Here is an 18,396-nt window from a genome sequence, read left to right as displayed (position 1 = left end):
AGAAAACCCAACAATTGGCCTTAAAGAATTACTTTAAAACCTTTAAGGTGCTTTCACAGATTTGTTATCCATATTTTCCAACAGTGGACAGTGTCCTCATATTCTACATACCATTTCGAGGGAGAGGCTTTAAATGTCTATATATTAGGAAACCTAACCTGGCCGGTGCTCAGAGGACACTAGCAGCTGCAGTTGAATCACAGAGTGGGCATGAGTCAGCTCACTAAATAGCTGTGTTACCACTACTGCCTGAATATCATAACTCACAGCTGTGAAATACTGCCCTTGTGGCGTCTTTGAAAAGCCAGCGGAAGAGGGAATAGAAACGATATCATTGCGCAAATGTGTGTGTAAATGATACACGGTCACAAAAGTAACATGAGTGTGAAAATGATGCAGAATTACTTTTCAAACACTTAAAATCTGAAAAAGAAAAATCTTCTTAATCCAACTAGTCAACACTTTGTTTTCAACCATCTATGCAGTCAGCAGAACACTTATCTAAATTCAGTTCAGCAGTAAATCAACTTTGATGTATTACCCTGCCCGAGTTAAGGTCCAACTATATGGCACAGAATAACACCTAGGGAAGGGCCATAGTGCAATATGGTGTTTTGTGAAGGTATAAACATTCTCTTAATAAACAATTCTGAGTACATTTGAATAACAACAAACAAAATAAATAACTTCCTTTTTTGTTTGACCTTTTGTTTAGTGTTTTTCTCTGAAGTAATGCATTACAGTGGAAGATGGTTCATTCATCAGACTTAAAACATAATTAATCATAATTGCCATGCCAACCCTATTTCTGAACAACTCAACAACCTGCACATATCCAGCCAACGTGAAACACATCCAATGCCAGATAACTAAAGTATAACCAATGCACAGCAGAACATACTGCTTCCAGGCAAAGGCCTTCATAAATAACCCAGCAATCCTAAAATAGACTGTGAAAAAAAGCCTGTGATTAGGGGTGGGCGATATGACGATATATATCGTCGAGACGATATTAGGTCTCCACGATATGCCTTTTCAGAGATATCATATCTATCGTGATAGTGCACCAGGGTAGGATTTTCACGGCGGCCATGACGGCCGGTCTGGCCGTGAAGCCCCGAAAATAATTGTACATCCTACGGCCACCATGGCCTGCGTGGTAATCAGACGCTGCAATAAATACATACAAGCAAGATGCTTCAGACTGTGTTTGTCTGGCAAAAATGCACACTAGTTCATGTATAGATTATGAATATGTGGAATGTAATCAAATATCAGGGTTCTTACACCTTTTCCAAAGTCAAATTCAAGCACTTTTCAACCATTTTCAAGGTGCATTTTCTAGCTTTTCAAGCATCTTACAGCTGTTGTAAATTACATATTTATATACACATACTCAAATGATTATTTCCCTACCTCACATTAAATCAGATGTTCTTTATGCTATAAACAACCACATGTGTGTTTCGTGATAGCCTTCTACACAAGGATGAAAAATTAAAGAAAAGAAAACTAAGTTTAATATTTCAAAATTAGTGACCTGTACGTAGACTAGGCATCCCATATAACCTGGCTGAGCCGATATAAAACAATCAGCCAAATAACTTTTCAATAGATTATTGATTAATTGTTGAGGTACTTTTAGGTTGGCAGTGAACATAAGTCGGAGGTACATGGTGTACTTCTACTCCTCTACAGTTCAGAGGTACATGGTGTACTTCTACTCCTCTACAGTTCAGAGGTACATGGTGTACTTCTACTCCTCTACAGTTCAGAGGTACATGGTGTACTTCTACTCCTCTACAGTTCAGAGGTACATGGTGTACTTCTACTCCACTACAGTTCAGAGGTACATGGTGTACTTCTACTCCACTACAGCTCAGAGGTACATGGTGTGTCATGGCGATAACCGCGATATGCGCATGCGCGATATTCACACCGCAGGGACGTGCGGTTTTATTCATTTTTTTTTTTTAAATGCTAACGCACTTTAGCACAGAATTATGTAAAAATCGGAGCACAAAAGTTAGCTGCTAATGGTAGCCACCAGAGTGTATGCAGCTTCCGGTTTTGGCTACGCGTAACTCTCACTCCTTATTTGGTAATGTGTGTGTGTTAGACTGCGCTGGACTTGGGCGCGAGAAATGGGCGCGAGAAATCGCCAAGCCTCAGACACGCCCAGCTTCAAGATTTTTTGATGCCTGTAGTGTAGACGGGCCGTTAGATGCGGTTTGATTGGCTAGCGCTTGAGCTGTCAGATTTTCAGAAACGGGATTTGATTGGCTGGCGCTGGCTACTCCGGCGTCTCCGGCGTCAGAAGTTGAACATTGTTCAACTTCTGATGCCGGAGACGGACCGCTATGCTACCCACAATTCAGTTCTGCGAAAAGCGAGGCAACGTGACGTCACCCCATTCAAAGTGAATGGGCAGACGCGTTGGAAACTGTTTTTGAAGCTGTCGATGCTGTAGTGTGGACGCAGCGTAACGGCCCGTCTACACTACAGGCATCAAAAAATCTTGAAGCTGGGCGTGTCTGAGGCTTGGCGATTTCTCGCGCCCAAGGCGACCAACAACCAATCAGGAATCTCCCGCCCGCCCCCGGCATACAAAGCAATAGCAATGTTAAAACGAAGTTTGGATATAAAATCCCCAAACAGGCGAAAACCTACCAGTTTCATCCACTGTCTCTGCCACCTCCCTCCATGCCTCGCTCCTCCGGTTTGTATCCCGGTAGATGAACAGAGACTGATCATACAGCACCGGGTGATTCACTACTGCTATAATGAATTTTCCCAAAAAAAATTTGAACATGAGGAAATGACCTGCGTAGTCTCTCCCAGCATACACGCGGTCCGATTGGCTAGCGCTTGTACTGTCAGATTTGCATACGCGGGATTTGATTGGCTGATGCCAAGCATCGAGCCTCAAAAGTTGAACATTGTTCAACTTTTGATGCCGATAGATGCTCGTGATGCTTGCAAAGCCATGCCATGCTCCCCACAATGCAGTTCGGCGAAGTTTAAAAATCTTCTACGTCAGCCCATTCAAATGAATGGGCGAAGCGTTGAAAGCATTCTTCGATGCCTGTAGTGTAGACGGGCCGTAACTGTACAGAAAGCGGCGAGATGCATTTCCTTAGGAATCGACAAGCAGAACCGAAACTAACATTTCTAAACGAACAATGGCGGACACGTACAATTTGCAAATGAGTTCTGCCTTTTGTAAACTGAATGTATCAATAATTTGTCAATAAATCAGGGCGAAAAACGTCACTTGTCCGCCGGACAAGTCAATTGAAAGATCTACTTGTCCAATATTGTAAATAACACGTCCCGGACGGTGGGACGTGTACTTTTTCGCACGCTGTATATACTTAAATAATCTGTGGAACCTCAGCTTTAATCGGATATCTTGTATGTGCATCTACGATAAGTAATAAGAGTACTTTTATCTTGAGTTCTGTGCCAAAGTGCGTTAGCATTTTTCGCTCAGGGTTCATTTAGATGCTTCTTATGAGACTTGTGTTTTGTTTTGGTAAAAATGGTTTGTATCGTCAGTTAGCTGAGATTATTTCCGCTAATCTGGTATAACACATTAATAGGTTCTTAAATATTAAGACCCCCTGAGACACAGTGTCGTGAAAAAAAAAGTAAAGTACCCGCCGGGACTTTGGGGCTTAACAGGTTAAAAAAAAACGCAATATATACTGCAGGGGGGGGGGGGGGGGGGAAATCGCGATGTCAGTTTTTTTCAATATCGTGCAGCCCTAATGAGAATATTTTTCTACTTTCACTTAAGGAACATTTTTGAATGCAGGACTTTTACTGAAACAGAGTATTCCTACACTCTGGTACTTCTACTTTTACTCAAGTACAAGATCTGAGTACTTCTACTTTTACTCAAGAACAAGATCTGAGTACTTCTACTTTCACTCAAGAACAAGATCTGAGTACTTCTACTTTCACTCAAGAACAAGATCTGAGTACTTCTACTTTTACTCAAGTACTAGATCTGAGTACTTCTACTCTTACTCAAGTACACGATCTGAGTACTTCTACTTTTACTCAAGTACAAGATCTGAGTACTTCTACTTTTACTCAAGTACACGATCTGAGTACTTCTACTTTTACTCAAGTACAATATCTGAGTACTTCTCCACCTCTGGTAGTGTATTAGTCTGAATTGTAGCCACAAAATCACACAGAGCTGCATAGAAATAGACTCACAATGGTAACAAGTGGAAAATAATATTTACAAATGTGTACAATGATTTGTAGGTAATTTTGACTACTCAAGACACCTGACTGACGGCCCGTCCACACAGCGGCATGCGTTGACGCTTGGAGGTGGGCGTATCTGAAGCTTGGGGATTTTTTGCGACCAACAACCAATCACATGAATCTCCCGCCCCCGACATACAATAGCAATGTTAAAACGAAGTAAACTGGATATAAAATCCCCAAACAGGCGAAAACCTACCAGTTTCATCCACTGTCTCTGCCACCTCCCTCCATGCCTCGCTCCTCCGGTTTGTATCCCGGTAGATGAACAGTAGTGCTGTAGCGACGCGTCGACGACTTCAAAATATCGTCGACGACATATTTCCGCGTCGACGCGTCGCCACCATAGACTGTATATATGGTCGCCACACACACGTGGGTCACCCAAAGCAACAAGCAGTTCGCAATCGCACTTCTAACACAATGGAGACTGAAACGGCTACCACCTCCTCCTCACAGGATTGCGCACGAAGCCCTCAAACGAAAACATCTCGCCCTAGGTCTTCAAAAGCATGGGAATATTTTAAAGTTAGTCCAAAACGCAAAGATATTTATATATTTATATCTCACTGAGACTGCTGCTGGATCGGAAGCAGCAGCTAGCTGTGGTGGCAACCATTAGCAGCTAGCATTTGCTCTCCGATTTTTACATTAAAATGGAATTATGGATTATAAATTCAATAATTGTTTTATACATGGACGTTAAAAACCTATGGATTAACCGATTCAGCCGCGTTTTTTCTCATTTTAATGCCATTGAACACGTATTTTGATCAGATTGACAGCTACGGCGGTGAGACGATCTCCCTAGAAGCTCTGTGAAGGTACGTGTTGTGATGACTGTATTTGCTTCCCCTGTCGCGAGTCCGGATCACTCAGTGATGATACTATGTACCTACACAATCTGTGGAGTCTCAGCTTTAATCGGATATCTTGTATGTGCAGCTACGATAAGTAATAAGGGTACTTTTATCTTGAGTTCTGTGCCAATGTCCGTTAGCATTTTTCGCTCAGGTGTCATTTAGATAGCATTTTAGTTTGCTTCTTATGAGACTTGTGTTTTGTTTTGTGTTGGTAAACATGGTTTGTATCGTCAATTAGCTGAGATTATTTCCGTTAATCTGGTATAACACATTAATAGGTTCTTAAATATTAAGATCCCCTGAGACACAGTATCGTGAAAAAAAAATGTTTTACATTACGTTTTTTTTACATTACGTTTTTTATGAATTGAACAACAGAAAAATAATCGTTCGATTAGTCGACTAATCGATCAAATAATCGCCCGATTAATCGTTTTCAAAATAATCGTTTCCCCCCAGCACTAATGAACAGAGACTGATCATACAGCACCGGGTGATTCACTACCGCTATAATGAATTTTCCCTCCATTTTTTTTAATATGAGGAAATGACCTGCGTAGTCTCTCCCAGCATACACGCGGTTTGATTGGCTAGTGCTTGTACTGGCAGATTTGCATAAACGGGATTTCATTGGCTGACGCCTCCGTTGAGGCGTCAAAAGTTGAACATTGCTCAACTTTTGAAGCCAGCAACGCTCCACGTCGCTTCCCAAAATGCAGTTCGGCTAAAAGTGACGTCACCCCATTCAAAGTGAATGGGCAGAAGCGTTGGAAGCTTCAACGCACGCCGCTGTATGGACCGGCCGTTATACATCTTCAAAGGAAGACTGTGTTCATTCTACAATTACATGGGATTAAAGCAAAATGTAGTTTTACTTGTATAATACTTCAATTTGATATAAAAGACAGTTTGTTTTCATTTGTTTTCAAATAAACAAAGTATTGGCTTTCAGAATATTAAACTTGTTTCGGCAAATTCAGATGATAAATACAACTTTGAAGCTTCGGCATAATTACAAGCGGAGAACGGACTAATGTAACATTACAGCAAGCATAACAACAGCCGGTGTTTGTTGTGTGTGTTTCCCCGGTACACAAACACAAACACACTCGCGAGCTTCCCCCAGACCAGTAATATAAACGAAAATGTGTCTTCGGGTCAATGTGACTGATTTCGATAGAGCAAGTCACATTTGGTTTAGGCACGAAACATATACTACCAGTAGAAATACATTGCTTTCAAAATCGCTCTGTGTCAAATCAATAGATTATATTTCGTGACTATAACACAAAATGCCGTGAGTGCTTCATCCTCTGAACACCACAGGATGGCGACTGTAACGCACATAACATAGATATGCTCCTCTGAAATGATTGTCCCCTGCAATTATTATTATCCCTCAATCGAGTTCGCTATTCAGCTAGTTAACGTTGCAACCTCCTGCAGGGTTCTTACACCTTTTCCAAAGTCAAATTCAAGCACTTTTCAAGCATTTTCAAGGTGCATTTTCCAGCTTTTCAAGCAGCTTACAGCTGTTGAAATTACATATTTATATACACATACTCAAATGATTATTTCCCTACCTCACATTAAATCAGATGTTCTTTATGCTATAAACAACGAAATGTGTGTTTCGTGATAGCCTTCTACACGAGGTTGACAAATTTAAGAAAATAAAACTAAGTTTAATATTTCAAAATGAGTGATCTGTACGTAGACTAGGCCTCCCATATAACCTGTCTGAGCCGATATAAAACAATCAGCCAAATAACTTTTCAATACATTATTGATTACTATTGTTGAGGTACTTTTAGGTTGGCAGTAAACATAAGTCAGAGGTACATGGTGTACTTCTACTCCACTGCATGTATTTAATACCTTTAGTTACTTCACAGATCTGGATGAATGATGTGAAATATAATCAAGTGTTGAATCAGACTTTAGTTCCACCTGGAGTAAATCCACAAGCTACCCTGCAGTATACAAAGTCATTCAAACTAGCTGCACCTTCACCAGCTTTGAGAACACTTTCATGATCAATCATTATAAAACATATCATATATATTATTCTGAAATGGACCAATCTGCACAATGACTAATTTTACTGTCGTTACTTTCACTATATTTTGATGAGAATACTTTTCTACTTTCACTTGAGGAACATTTTGAATGCAGGTCTATTACTGTAACAGAGTATTCCTACACTCTGGTACTTCTACTTTTACTCAAGTACAAGATCTGAGTACTTCTACTTTTACTCCAGTACAATATCTGAGTACTTCTACTTTTACTACAAGATCTGAGTAGCCTACTATACTTTTATTAAGTACAAGATCTGAGTACTTCTACTTTCACTCAAGTACAATATCTGAGTACTATACTTTTATTAAGTACAAGATCTGAGTACTTCTACTAAAGTACACGATCTGAGTACTTCTACTTTTACTCTAGCACAATATCTATACTTATACCACCTCAGTTTATAGCCTATGAAAAAAACTATTAGAAAACGAAGGCTAAAGCTAACGTTAGCAGATAGTGACAATGTATGCTAGCTAGCTAGCTCAACGATTCCTTAAATGATGTTGCGACAGAAAAACGTTCCAGTTCACATCATGCTCTGCCGCTCTGCTCTGAACACCTGAACGGCCCGTTCTAACAGCTCTTCACCAGCGGCTCAGTCTGTGCCACAGTGACTCCGCACAGTAAACGAACACACCGTAGCTAATGTAGCTGACCCTCATCCCGGAGCAGCAGGGAGCAGCAGAGTTCAGCCGACAGCCAGGAAGACTCGAGAACACAGTTTGTGCTTCATATATTAAAAAATAACACCATGCGCCTCATGATGGCACATAACAGCTCGCGACCGCAGATTATTTCGGCGATTAGATAAAATGTAAATTATATTTGACGCAACTTTAGTTACATTTCCATGACTTTTCCAAAACTTTGGGAAAAATATTGTTTTCCATAACTTTTCCAGGGCCTGGAATTTGCATTTTGAATTTCCATGACTTTTCCAGGTTTTCCATGACCGTACGAACCCTGCAAGACACCTGACTTCTACATCTTCAAAGGAAGACTGTGTTCATTCTACAATTACATGGGATTAAAGCTAAATGTAGTTTTACTTGTATAATACTTCAATTTTATATAAAAGACAGTTTGTTTTCATGTTTTCAAATAAACAAAGTATTGGCTTTCAGAATATTAAACTTGTTTCTGCAAATTCAGATGATAAATACAACTTTGAAGCTTCGGCATAATTACAAGCAGAGAACGGACTAATGTAACATCTCAGCAAGCATAACAGCCGCCGGTGTTTCTTGTGAGTGTTTCCCCGGTACACAAACGCAAAAATACACAAACACACTCGCGAGCTTCCCCCAGACCAGTAATACAAACGAAAATGTGTCTTCGGGTCAATGTGACTGATTTCGAGAGATCAAGTCACATTTGGTTTAGGCACGAAACATACTACCAGTAGAAATACATTGCTTTCAAAATCGCTCTGTGTCGAATCAATAGATTATATTTCGTGACTATAACACGAAATGCCGTGAGTGCTTCATCCTCTGAACACCACAGGATAGCGACTGTAACGCACATAACATAGGTACGCTCCTCTGAAATGATTGTCCCCTGCAATTATTATTATCCCTCAATCGAGTTCGCTATTCAGCTCGCTAACGTTAGCTTAAACAAACGTAACATGCAACGTTAGCCTAATCTAAAATGCTCTACTACGGCGTACCTTTCATGTGGCTCGTCAGCGCAGACTCTCGCATCATTATTTTTGCAAACTTTGCAGGAGGCTACTCGTGGGCTTGACCCTCGTCTTAGCCATGGCTTGTATTTGTCTTCTGCTAGCCAACGCTCGTTGAAACGGCAACCTCCTGGCACACAGTCATCTATCACTCTCATCAGAATGCCCGGGTCACACGTAACACAAACACTTGCCGGTCGCGCGCATAGCGCGGGAAGGACGCAGCGGAGCTATTTTATGTAGAAGCGAAGCAATTATTTTCTTTTAATCTAAAAAGCGAACTATTCAGTCAGACAGCAATTTATTGTAAAAGTAAAGCATTTACATTTTCAAGCACTTTATCTCAATTTCAAGCACCATTCCCCAAATTCAAGCACTTTCCCAACCTTGAAAACACCACGTCAAATTTCAAGCATTTTCAAGGATTTCAAGAACCCGTACGAACCCTGAAATATGTATAGAACATTAGATTTGTCAAATGTGTTTCTATAAATAAACAATTAATATTCCATAGTTTATGGTAAACTTTAGATTTCTAACCATGTTGCGTTATCACAAAAAGAGTCACTATTTTAAATGACATCTGTAAAGCGCGTCACTCTTAGCGGATGCCATCCGTCCCCTCCCATAGCTTCTAAAGGATGCCTGCATTTTTACCATATCATTCTGCGTTTGGCTTTAGCCAGTATTGGGGGGAGGGAGGTTGGGAGGCAGCCAGTGGAAGATGACATGGTTGAAAATGGATGAGTGAGCAAGAAAGGGGAGGCTCTTAAATGAATTCCTTTTTTCCCTCGACTTCCTCTCTGTGGTGACCTACTTATTGTGTTCAGACATGCCTGCAACGTGAGATTTGAAAAAACTGTGTGGGTTCATGGGTGGGTGTGAAGGGTTGACGCCTACGACAATTGTGGACAGATGGCCACAAGACTGAATAGGCCAGGGCCATTTTATTCAAACTTTACACAGTAGAGCTTTAAGCTATGATTGAGGCATAGCTTTAGGGAAGGCAAAGTGGGTTCATTGGTAAATCAGTCCAACACTTTTATGGTTAAATATTGTTTTACTACTGAAGCTCTTGTGACACTGATGACATTTGGTACCTCATTTCCACTTATGGTTATATATTGAGAATAGAGAGTAAACAACTGGAACAACTTTTTAAACCACAGTCCATGTTGAATTTTGCAGGAGGAGAGCTAGTGAACTTTGGCTTTTCACAGCTGGTGGGCACCGCAGTGCTTTTTGGTAAATAACTAAGATAACAGTGTATTTAACAATTGCATGGTTGCATTGAGTTTCATAAGGATGCATCAAGCTATATTCTATTATTTGCATACTGTTGTTTTTGGTGATAGCTTGAATAAATACAGTTGTTTCAAGATCTTTTTACAGAAATGTGGGTATCGAGAATCGTGGCATATTTATTTTGTAGGCCCCCATGGTTCCTGAAAACTAATTAATTAAAATGAACAACTGTAAATCTAGGGATGACAATGGAGTTAGAGTGTCCTATGAAGGAAAACCTGTTAGACTTGTCCATTAGCATAGAAGCAAAGGTGCTGCTGTTGCTTCCAGCTGACACTGAGACCCTGTTTACACAAGGACGAAACGGGTTGTATCCACATAGTTTCTCTTGCCTATAGCCCTTTCGTTTACACGAGGCCGTAACAAAACGATAGAAACGGACCCCGCAAACGATAACGGGTCCCAAGGTGGATAGATCTGCAAACGGAACGCTCTGGGGGGTAAAACGGATTCGTCTGTACGACTCTATACGATCATTTTCTGATAACGATGAAATAGCCCCATCTCCCTCTCCCCATGTCTCCTGCTCAGAGATCAGCTACTGGGCTGTCAGAAGAGGGGGAGGAAAAGAGAGGCTCCGTTTATTATTATACAGAGTCGTTATCAATTTGTTTTAAAGCTCAATGAATAACAAAGAAGACATCTGACCAGCACTTTTCTAATTTTGTACGGAAGATTTAAACTTTAACGGACATGTTGACCGGCGGACACCTTTACGGAAACTTTGCCGCGCGGTTCCCTCGTCCCTTGGAAGAGGTGTTTTTCATCTGCTGGTGGACTACCGGAGAGATATACAGCAGGAGAACACGCCGTCCACCGCGGAGAATAAACAGAAGGGCAACCATGCTCCGGGGTCTTCTTCGCTGCTTTTGGTGTATTTTGTGGCAACAGCAGCGCCACTTACAGGCCCGGCATATGTACTACAGCGTTTCCAGCGGTCTCGTGTGAACGGACACGTTAAATGAATCGAATGCGTGTGAACGGAAGACTTTTTTGAAAACGCATACGGTGCGTAAACGCAAACGTTCCCGTGTAAATGAGGTCTGAATTCCCAGTGAACAAATAGATGTAAGGCCTATGGATAATGCTGATTACTTTCTGCCTCCCTGATTCTGGCATCAACACGAAATATAAGTAAATAAACCATATTAGCCCTTACTTCTTTCTTAAACAGTGGCATTTTATAATGTGATGATTGCATTGTTCACGCACCAATCTAGAAGAGTAGAAAATAGCTATATATTTCTTTCAAAAGTTCCTAAATGAAAATGGCTAATGATATGCATGTTTGTAAAGGCAACATCAGTATATAGCTAAACTGAAACTGTATGAAAAAACATGTATTTTAATATCGCCTTACTCAATATTGCCTCGAGATGAATCTGGAATGCAACAGTAACACTTAGTGATCATGGGACCGCTTTAACAACCATGTGAGAGGGGATTCTCACGTGCAGCTCAACTGTTTCTAGCCTCGAAAGTCTTGAGTTGACAGATGAACATTACGGAGAAACAGATTATAGTTTCATCTTTCAGGATTGACCTCTATGTGCATAAAACAAAGTTATTTCCCACATCACCTCTTTGCATTGGATAAGTCCCCCGATAAAAGTGGTTTTGGACACTGATAAGTCCCACACAAAATGTAGGTAAGCCTCCAAAGAGGAAAAAATATATATAAAAAAAGGTAAATATTTTTCATACAAACCACACATATTAGAGGAGAGATCATTTAAATTTCCCAGGACGTCAAGGGGACGAAGTCTATTTTTCTTTCCCCTAACATAACAATTACTCCCACAAGGTTGAGTCAATCTATCGATCCACAGCTTTATCAACAGAAAAACCTAAACATCTTTAGTAATCTAGCGCTTGTGACATTCATATCATTAGATAACGACTTAATAATAAATAAATCAAATGCAATAAGGTCCAACATCCATCTAAAATCTACCTCAAATATAACAATTTACTCGCTTGCCATCAAAGTCAAATGTATACTGAAATAATAATAATAGATTTATTTTGTTAGCGCTTTTACAGGTGCTCAAAGACGCTTTACAGATATAGTGAAAAGAAAGGAACAACAAATTAGAAATAGCAACTATAGAAGTTTCAAAAAGTGTTCATAGGCCTTCTTGTTGGAAAATGACATAACAAATGATAAAAAGATGATACTGTAAAATAAGTTGACCAAAAATATGTTGACATTTTTCAACATAAAGTATAATAATAACTAAAGGAAGTTAAAAGGAATAGGTATAGTTACTGAGTTTTGCTTTAAAAGGGGTTACAAATCTGAAACACCGGAAAGTGTGAGGAAGTTAAAAGGGCGGGGGTGGACGGACACTCTAGGAGCAAGCCTTGGCAGGCCGGCCTGCTGCACTTCACACAGGAGATTCCTCTTTCAGGAATGTGACCCACTTAACATTAACATTCACCAGCATTCAGAGCAGGAATGCTCTGAGCATGCGTGTCATTTGGTCTGTGTGAGGGGGGAGGGGCGTGCGTCTGTAATCTTCACATTGTTCTGAAACCAGTGTGCCTGTGTAGCTATGGCTGAATGTTCTGCCGTGTAAGGCCTATGCGTCTCATGACAGGGTGAAAGCAAAAGCAAACATGCACGTGGTGAATGAGGTCAAACGTTGCTATGGGCCATGTCGCTGATCTAACTGGACAGATACAAGGGCTACATTTTTCCCCCCAGGCATTTTTAAGAAAATCACAAACTATTGATCAGAGAGATGAAAAAGCTAATGATAGAAAAATGTGTATTTTAAAAGATATTATTCATTATCAATAATGAAACAAGTTTGATGATGATTATATATATATATATATATATAGTCCCACAGATATATTATAAAGATAAGATAACAATAATCCATGTTTAAAAAATAATAATTTAAGTCAATTATTTCTACTGTTCTACATTAAGTATAAGTACTGGAAATTGGAAATGTTAAACACTAAATGTCATCGTTACTTGTTTGACGTTTTACATTTTTGATGTCTGATGATCAGATATTTTACTTCTTCAAAAAGTTGTAATACTGATATTTAAATCTCACCTTATTCTGACAATAATATGCTTAGTTAACTTTTACCCTTCTGTTGGTTATTTTGCAGCTCTGGAAGACTTTAATTTCATCATAATTATTGTGTTAATATCCTCTGCCATTTTAAAATCTGTTAATGGGAAATTGTTATGATGACTTAATAAACTCTAAACACTTCTAGTGCCATGAGACCAAGTCTAACCTTGAATCTAGCAATTTCCTGTGATAAAAGTGTTATGTATCACTTGGTCATAGATAGTGTTAAAAACATAAATGTTACAAGCCCTGATAAGTTTTGTAACTTTTTAACATAAGAAGTTATATCATAATAAGTACAATCATGTCATTAAATATGGACGGCGCTGCACCAAAAAGCACATTTGGGAAAGTGGGAAGTAGTTTAGTTATCCTTTGATGATAAAAGCGATGTGAAACAATCAAAAAGGAAATGCTAGCCATGTGTCTCACAGCGGAAATGACAGAAGCTGTAGCTCAGGTAACAGTGTGAAAGGAAATTGTTTTGGCTCTACGCCACTTAAGCTTGATGAATGTAAACAGCCTAAATAAAAAGGAGACGATAACAATTGCAGTAGAAATGCAATACTAAAAGTGACCAAATCAAAAAACATTCACAAATGAGAGCAACTGAAAGCAGTAGCCATAAGGGTATGAAGTAAAAATTATTAATACAATAAATGATTATGATTATGATTATTATAACTACTATATCAATAATATTAGTAACAAAAGTTATACAATTGTCTTACCTGAAGTTCACACCAAGCAACCTCCACCGTGGTCTCAGTGTCCAAGCCCTTGTAGACAGTCTTGAAGGAGCCCCGTCCAATTTCTATATCGAACTTTAAGAAGCGTCCATCTGGTGATGTTCCCACTGCTTTGGTCTCTGCCTCTTCAATGTCATCCTGCACTTTCTTCTCAGCTTCTCTCTGCTCTGCCTCTGCTCGTGCCTTGGCAGTTTCCTTGTCTTCTTCCTCCCCTTCTTCTTCAGGTGGTACCTTCACCTCACTGGTGCTTTCAGGTTCTATTTGTCTGGGCAATTCTGATCCTAAGCATGGTGCGGAGCCGGCTGCTACCACCACCTCTCCATCACAGGTATCTTGTACAATGACTGGCTCCTGCTCCGAAGGCACTACATCCACCTTGGTTATTTCTTTTTCTTGTACTCCTACTCTTCCACTAACAGCAGTCTCCTCATTTTGAGCTGGACTTGGTTCAGCACGCAGTAAATGAGCAGCAACAGCCGCCAGTTGCCGCTGTGGAGGGATTTCTCGTAGCTGAACCCGTTGAGGTGCAGGGATGGGGATCTTGCTAGGTAAAGGGAGAGCTAATGCCGTAGCATTGGAATCACTGATGACACTTCGGCGCAGAAAACGGTGTTCGGGGTTACAACGATCACGCTCCATGGTGTGATGCCGGCGTCTCACTTCTGTTGGCCGGCCCTCACTCACCATCGAATCTGAACCAGAACTGGGGCCATTTCCACTCTTCTGAGGGGGAACCAGGAACTTCACCATTTTGTCGTCTAGCTTTCCCGACATCCCACCACCCACACTATAAGTAAGGGGGTACACTAACTGAATAATTAAAATAAGGATACTTCCATTTCCGCCATATAGGCCTATATAAGCAGTATCGGTCTGAGCTTTAAAAAGAAAAAAGATAGAAAGTATTGCAACTTCTACCTTCAACTGTCTTTTTTTATTGACGGTCTTTATAAATATAGTGCAGAGATTGGGGGTATAGGATGGGAGGTGTCCTCTTGTAAATGGTAAAAGATTGAACACCACAGAAGAACACAGAGTGCTGATGTTGATACACAAGTCTCTTTAAGTCCACACCATCCATCCTGTAAGGGTGCAGCTTCTATCAAGCATAAGGAATCACTGGTGAGGAACAAACATGCACAGCCCACAACAGGCCCCAAACTTCCTACTGTAGCCAAAGGAAGGAAGGCCAGACCCTCGGAATACGTTCCAGTTCAGTATCACTGCAAGAGAAAAAAATAAAACAAAATGTTGCCTGAAATATTTCACAAAGTAACCAACATTATGTCAAATGACAACATGACCTGTAAAAGACAAGCAACTGTATTCACAAGAAGAATTTACTGTAAACATAAAGTTCAATAACAAATTACTGTAAACTACAAAGTTCAGTGCAAAGAATAATTTAGTGAATTGCTTTTGATTCATAGATTTATTGGTCTATAGGTTTTCCGCCTTGGATAAGATTTGCTGCCTTGCCCAAGGACATAGGAACATGCCTGCATTCACAGGGGCAATTTCAATGTATTTTACTGTGCCCAATTGTTATATAAATGCACTAATTTATTTAGTAAGCCATTACGTTTTGTATTGAGTATACAATTTAAAGAAGCACTATAAGTATTTAATGTGGCACGAATCCCAAATGCATCCAACAGCCCTTTAGAATGACACAGTAAACTGTCAATGTTACACATATTAAAGAGTTGACAACCCGTCTCCAGTAGGCCTACTAAAAAAGAAAGTACCGCTACTCACGGGGTCATTGAATATTGTCTGAATAACTTATATTAAGTGCATCGTTAAAGTCGTTAACGTGAAGCAGTACTTTAAATCAGCATACCAATATATCATATACCATCATCTAAACTGCAAATGCTAAAGACTTGCGCATGTAGCATGACTATTTTGTAATGCGTCAATAATGGTCCTTTAAAGATGCAGGTGTGCATTGGCAATCCAATTGCTTATTAGTCATCTATAACCTGCCTTGGTTGAGGCCATTACCAAAACCTGGTGTCAGAACCAACCCTAGTAATGTTAGCAGCATTAACATCCTGATACCTGTTAAAAATTACGTTAACACTTAATTAAATGGGTAAATTAATTTACGTAAGCCTCGTCTAACGTACTTCGCCGTCTTATAAGTGACACCAATCCACTTGAAAATGGCAACATCGAGCATCGACAAAGCAAGGAGGAGCAACGGCTCTTTGTTAGCTTGCTAATAAGCATAGCTAGCATAGAGCTAGTTAGCTGTCTTAAGCTAATCTTTAACCAGCGAAACTTTAACCAAGCATCAATGATTTTCACGTCAATTGTTTTAAAAATATTTAACGCCCCGCTGCTAGCAATTTGGCCTGCCACTAAAGTAATTTTACATAGCCGATGTTGCCATTAACGTAACCGTTAGCAATTAAGAATAGCGTTTACTCTATATTGACTTATTTACCATTCCAGGGCAGGTTTCCATTCCTGAGTGGTTAACATTACAAGCTAACATTTCGTATACATAAGACGCCGGTTGGAAATTGAACAGCCTGCATTGACAAATAGCGCCACTGCTAGCCAGTCAGCTAACGTTAGCTAGAGTGGCCTTGCCGATGGCCTAAAAAGCCAGACGCACCTCTTGGCTGCCCCCATTCAATTTCATGTTAGCATATGAAGCTACAAACGCTAACGCTTCGTTTGTTGTCATTAGACTACGCACTTTAAAATGATACTCTCCCTGACTGGGTCATTGTAACTATTCGTAGAAGAGGAGCACACCATATGTATATCACGTTAAATTCGTTTTAAATACATAGTGCTATTTGCTGTTCGTTGGGGGTCTGGCTTTGCTAACAGTTAGCATTGGCCCTTAACGATACAGCTAACAGAGCGGTGCCGGGTGGCAGACAGCGACCTACCTCAATATCGTATCCACAACACAACTGACGGTCATCGGCGTTGAAATGGTCTTCACAGCGTTAATCCGTCTTTGTATATGTACAGGGGGATACAAGTCAAATGTCCTTAAGTGTCAGGTAGATCAATTACCCAGTTAGTGAATATCAAAGTTACGATTTGTGAGGCTCTCTTACATACAAGCGGCGCAGTTGCTACATATTGAGAAGAAACGGGGTTTTCCGAAAGCGCCTGCGCCAGTGGAGAATGACCTCATAACCATAACATACATAGACGCAGAAATCCCTCTGAAGCACCTTCATCCTTCATGATATACATTTTGTATCCGAATATCTTATGATGATGTATTACAGTCAAATGCAATGAAGGTTAAAACCAATAAGTAATATCTGCTATCCTTTTTTCTAAATGCTATGAAAATCATATACAGAAATAACAAGTAGCCTATGTTTTTAATATTTAGGGTCTTTTTCATGTTAGATGTGAATTGGAATAAAATGTGTATTTTATAATAGAATACTGTATTTAGTATACCCCCCCCCCAAAAAAAACGTAGTCAGTTTGCAGGTGACATTTACACAACATTATTTACAGAAGTAAGAGCTGTCACGTATGTGTCACAATTTCACAATGTATTGAATGTAAATACGCTTACTTATTTTTTTGTTCTTGTTTTTTCTAACCCTGATCCTTTTTGAAGACAAAATACCCTTGTGAACTTCATCTAATACACAGAACACATGTAATTAAATGCTATATGATAATACATAAATAAAAACAATTAATCTATTTTTCTTAGTCCAATCTGCCTTTATGTTTTGATTCATATTATGTATTTTCATTAATGTATTTTATGTAGTGAAGATTTTTACATTTGTTGCACCCATTTCGAAATACAATTTTCTTACAAGTGAACATTGCCCCCTGCCGGTGTTTGTTGACTATACATGTCAGTCTAATTTTATATTTTTTTCACAGAAAATGCTAAACTAACTGCTGTAGACAGTATAATACCCTCTCTATTTAATTATTTAATTGTTTAATATGACATATTCTAAATTGTGCTTAACAGCATTCCCAATCGTTGCCTAAATAATAAACGATTGTTTAAAGCACTCCAGATTTGACCAATAGATGTTTCGATGACCACATATTTACTTTTTTTTCAGTTGAATGTAAAAGCAAAGCATTTATTTGTCAAAACTCTTGGTACGTCTGCGTTCTGTTTGCTGTCTATATTTATCCACCATAAACCTCGTGACCGCGCGTTTAAAATCTAAGCGTGGCGAAGAAAGTCTGTCGTGAACGCGCACAGGAGTCTTGACGTCACTGAGGCGCCCTGGCTCTCCTGAGCCGCAAGTACTGCTGGCAAACGATGTAAAAAATCAGATAGACCATCTATCGAATAATTAACATATAATGACGGGGCT

General features: G+C 39.7%; 1 protein-coding gene across 5 annotated transcripts in view; it reads right to left on the bottom strand.

Moving 5' to 3' along the window:
• Positions 1–17,217, bottom strand: part of LOC117545710 (serine/threonine-protein kinase WNK1-like) — a 37,390-nt gene extending 20,173 nt beyond the window's left edge. For 4 of the 5 annotated variants that reach the window (XM_034215628.1, XM_034215631.1, XM_034215630.1 and 1 more), the window contains exons 1-2: positions 16,969–17,217; positions 14,042–15,282 (exon numbers count right to left, since the gene is read on the bottom strand). In XM_034215628.1, coding sequence (XP_034071519.1) covers positions 14,042–14,833 — 792 coding nt within the window. In that variant the 5' untranslated portion in view covers positions 14,834–15,282; positions 16,969–17,217. Of the gene's footprint in view, positions 1–14,041; positions 15,283–16,191; positions 16,215–16,968 lie in introns of those variants that run through there. The other variant, XM_034215629.1, reaches the window with a different exon arrangement.
• Positions 17,218–18,396: the final 1,179 nt, after the last annotated feature.

Source organism: Gymnodraco acuticeps, unplaced genomic scaffold (genome assembly GCF_902827175.1).
Source record: "Gymnodraco acuticeps unplaced genomic scaffold, fGymAcu1.1, whole genome shotgun sequence".
NCBI classification, from domain to species: Eukaryota; Metazoa; Chordata; class Actinopteri; order Perciformes; family Bathydraconidae; genus Gymnodraco; species Gymnodraco acuticeps.
The sequence above is the reverse complement of the archived record's forward strand: the minus strand, read 5'-3'. Positions and strand labels throughout refer to the sequence as shown.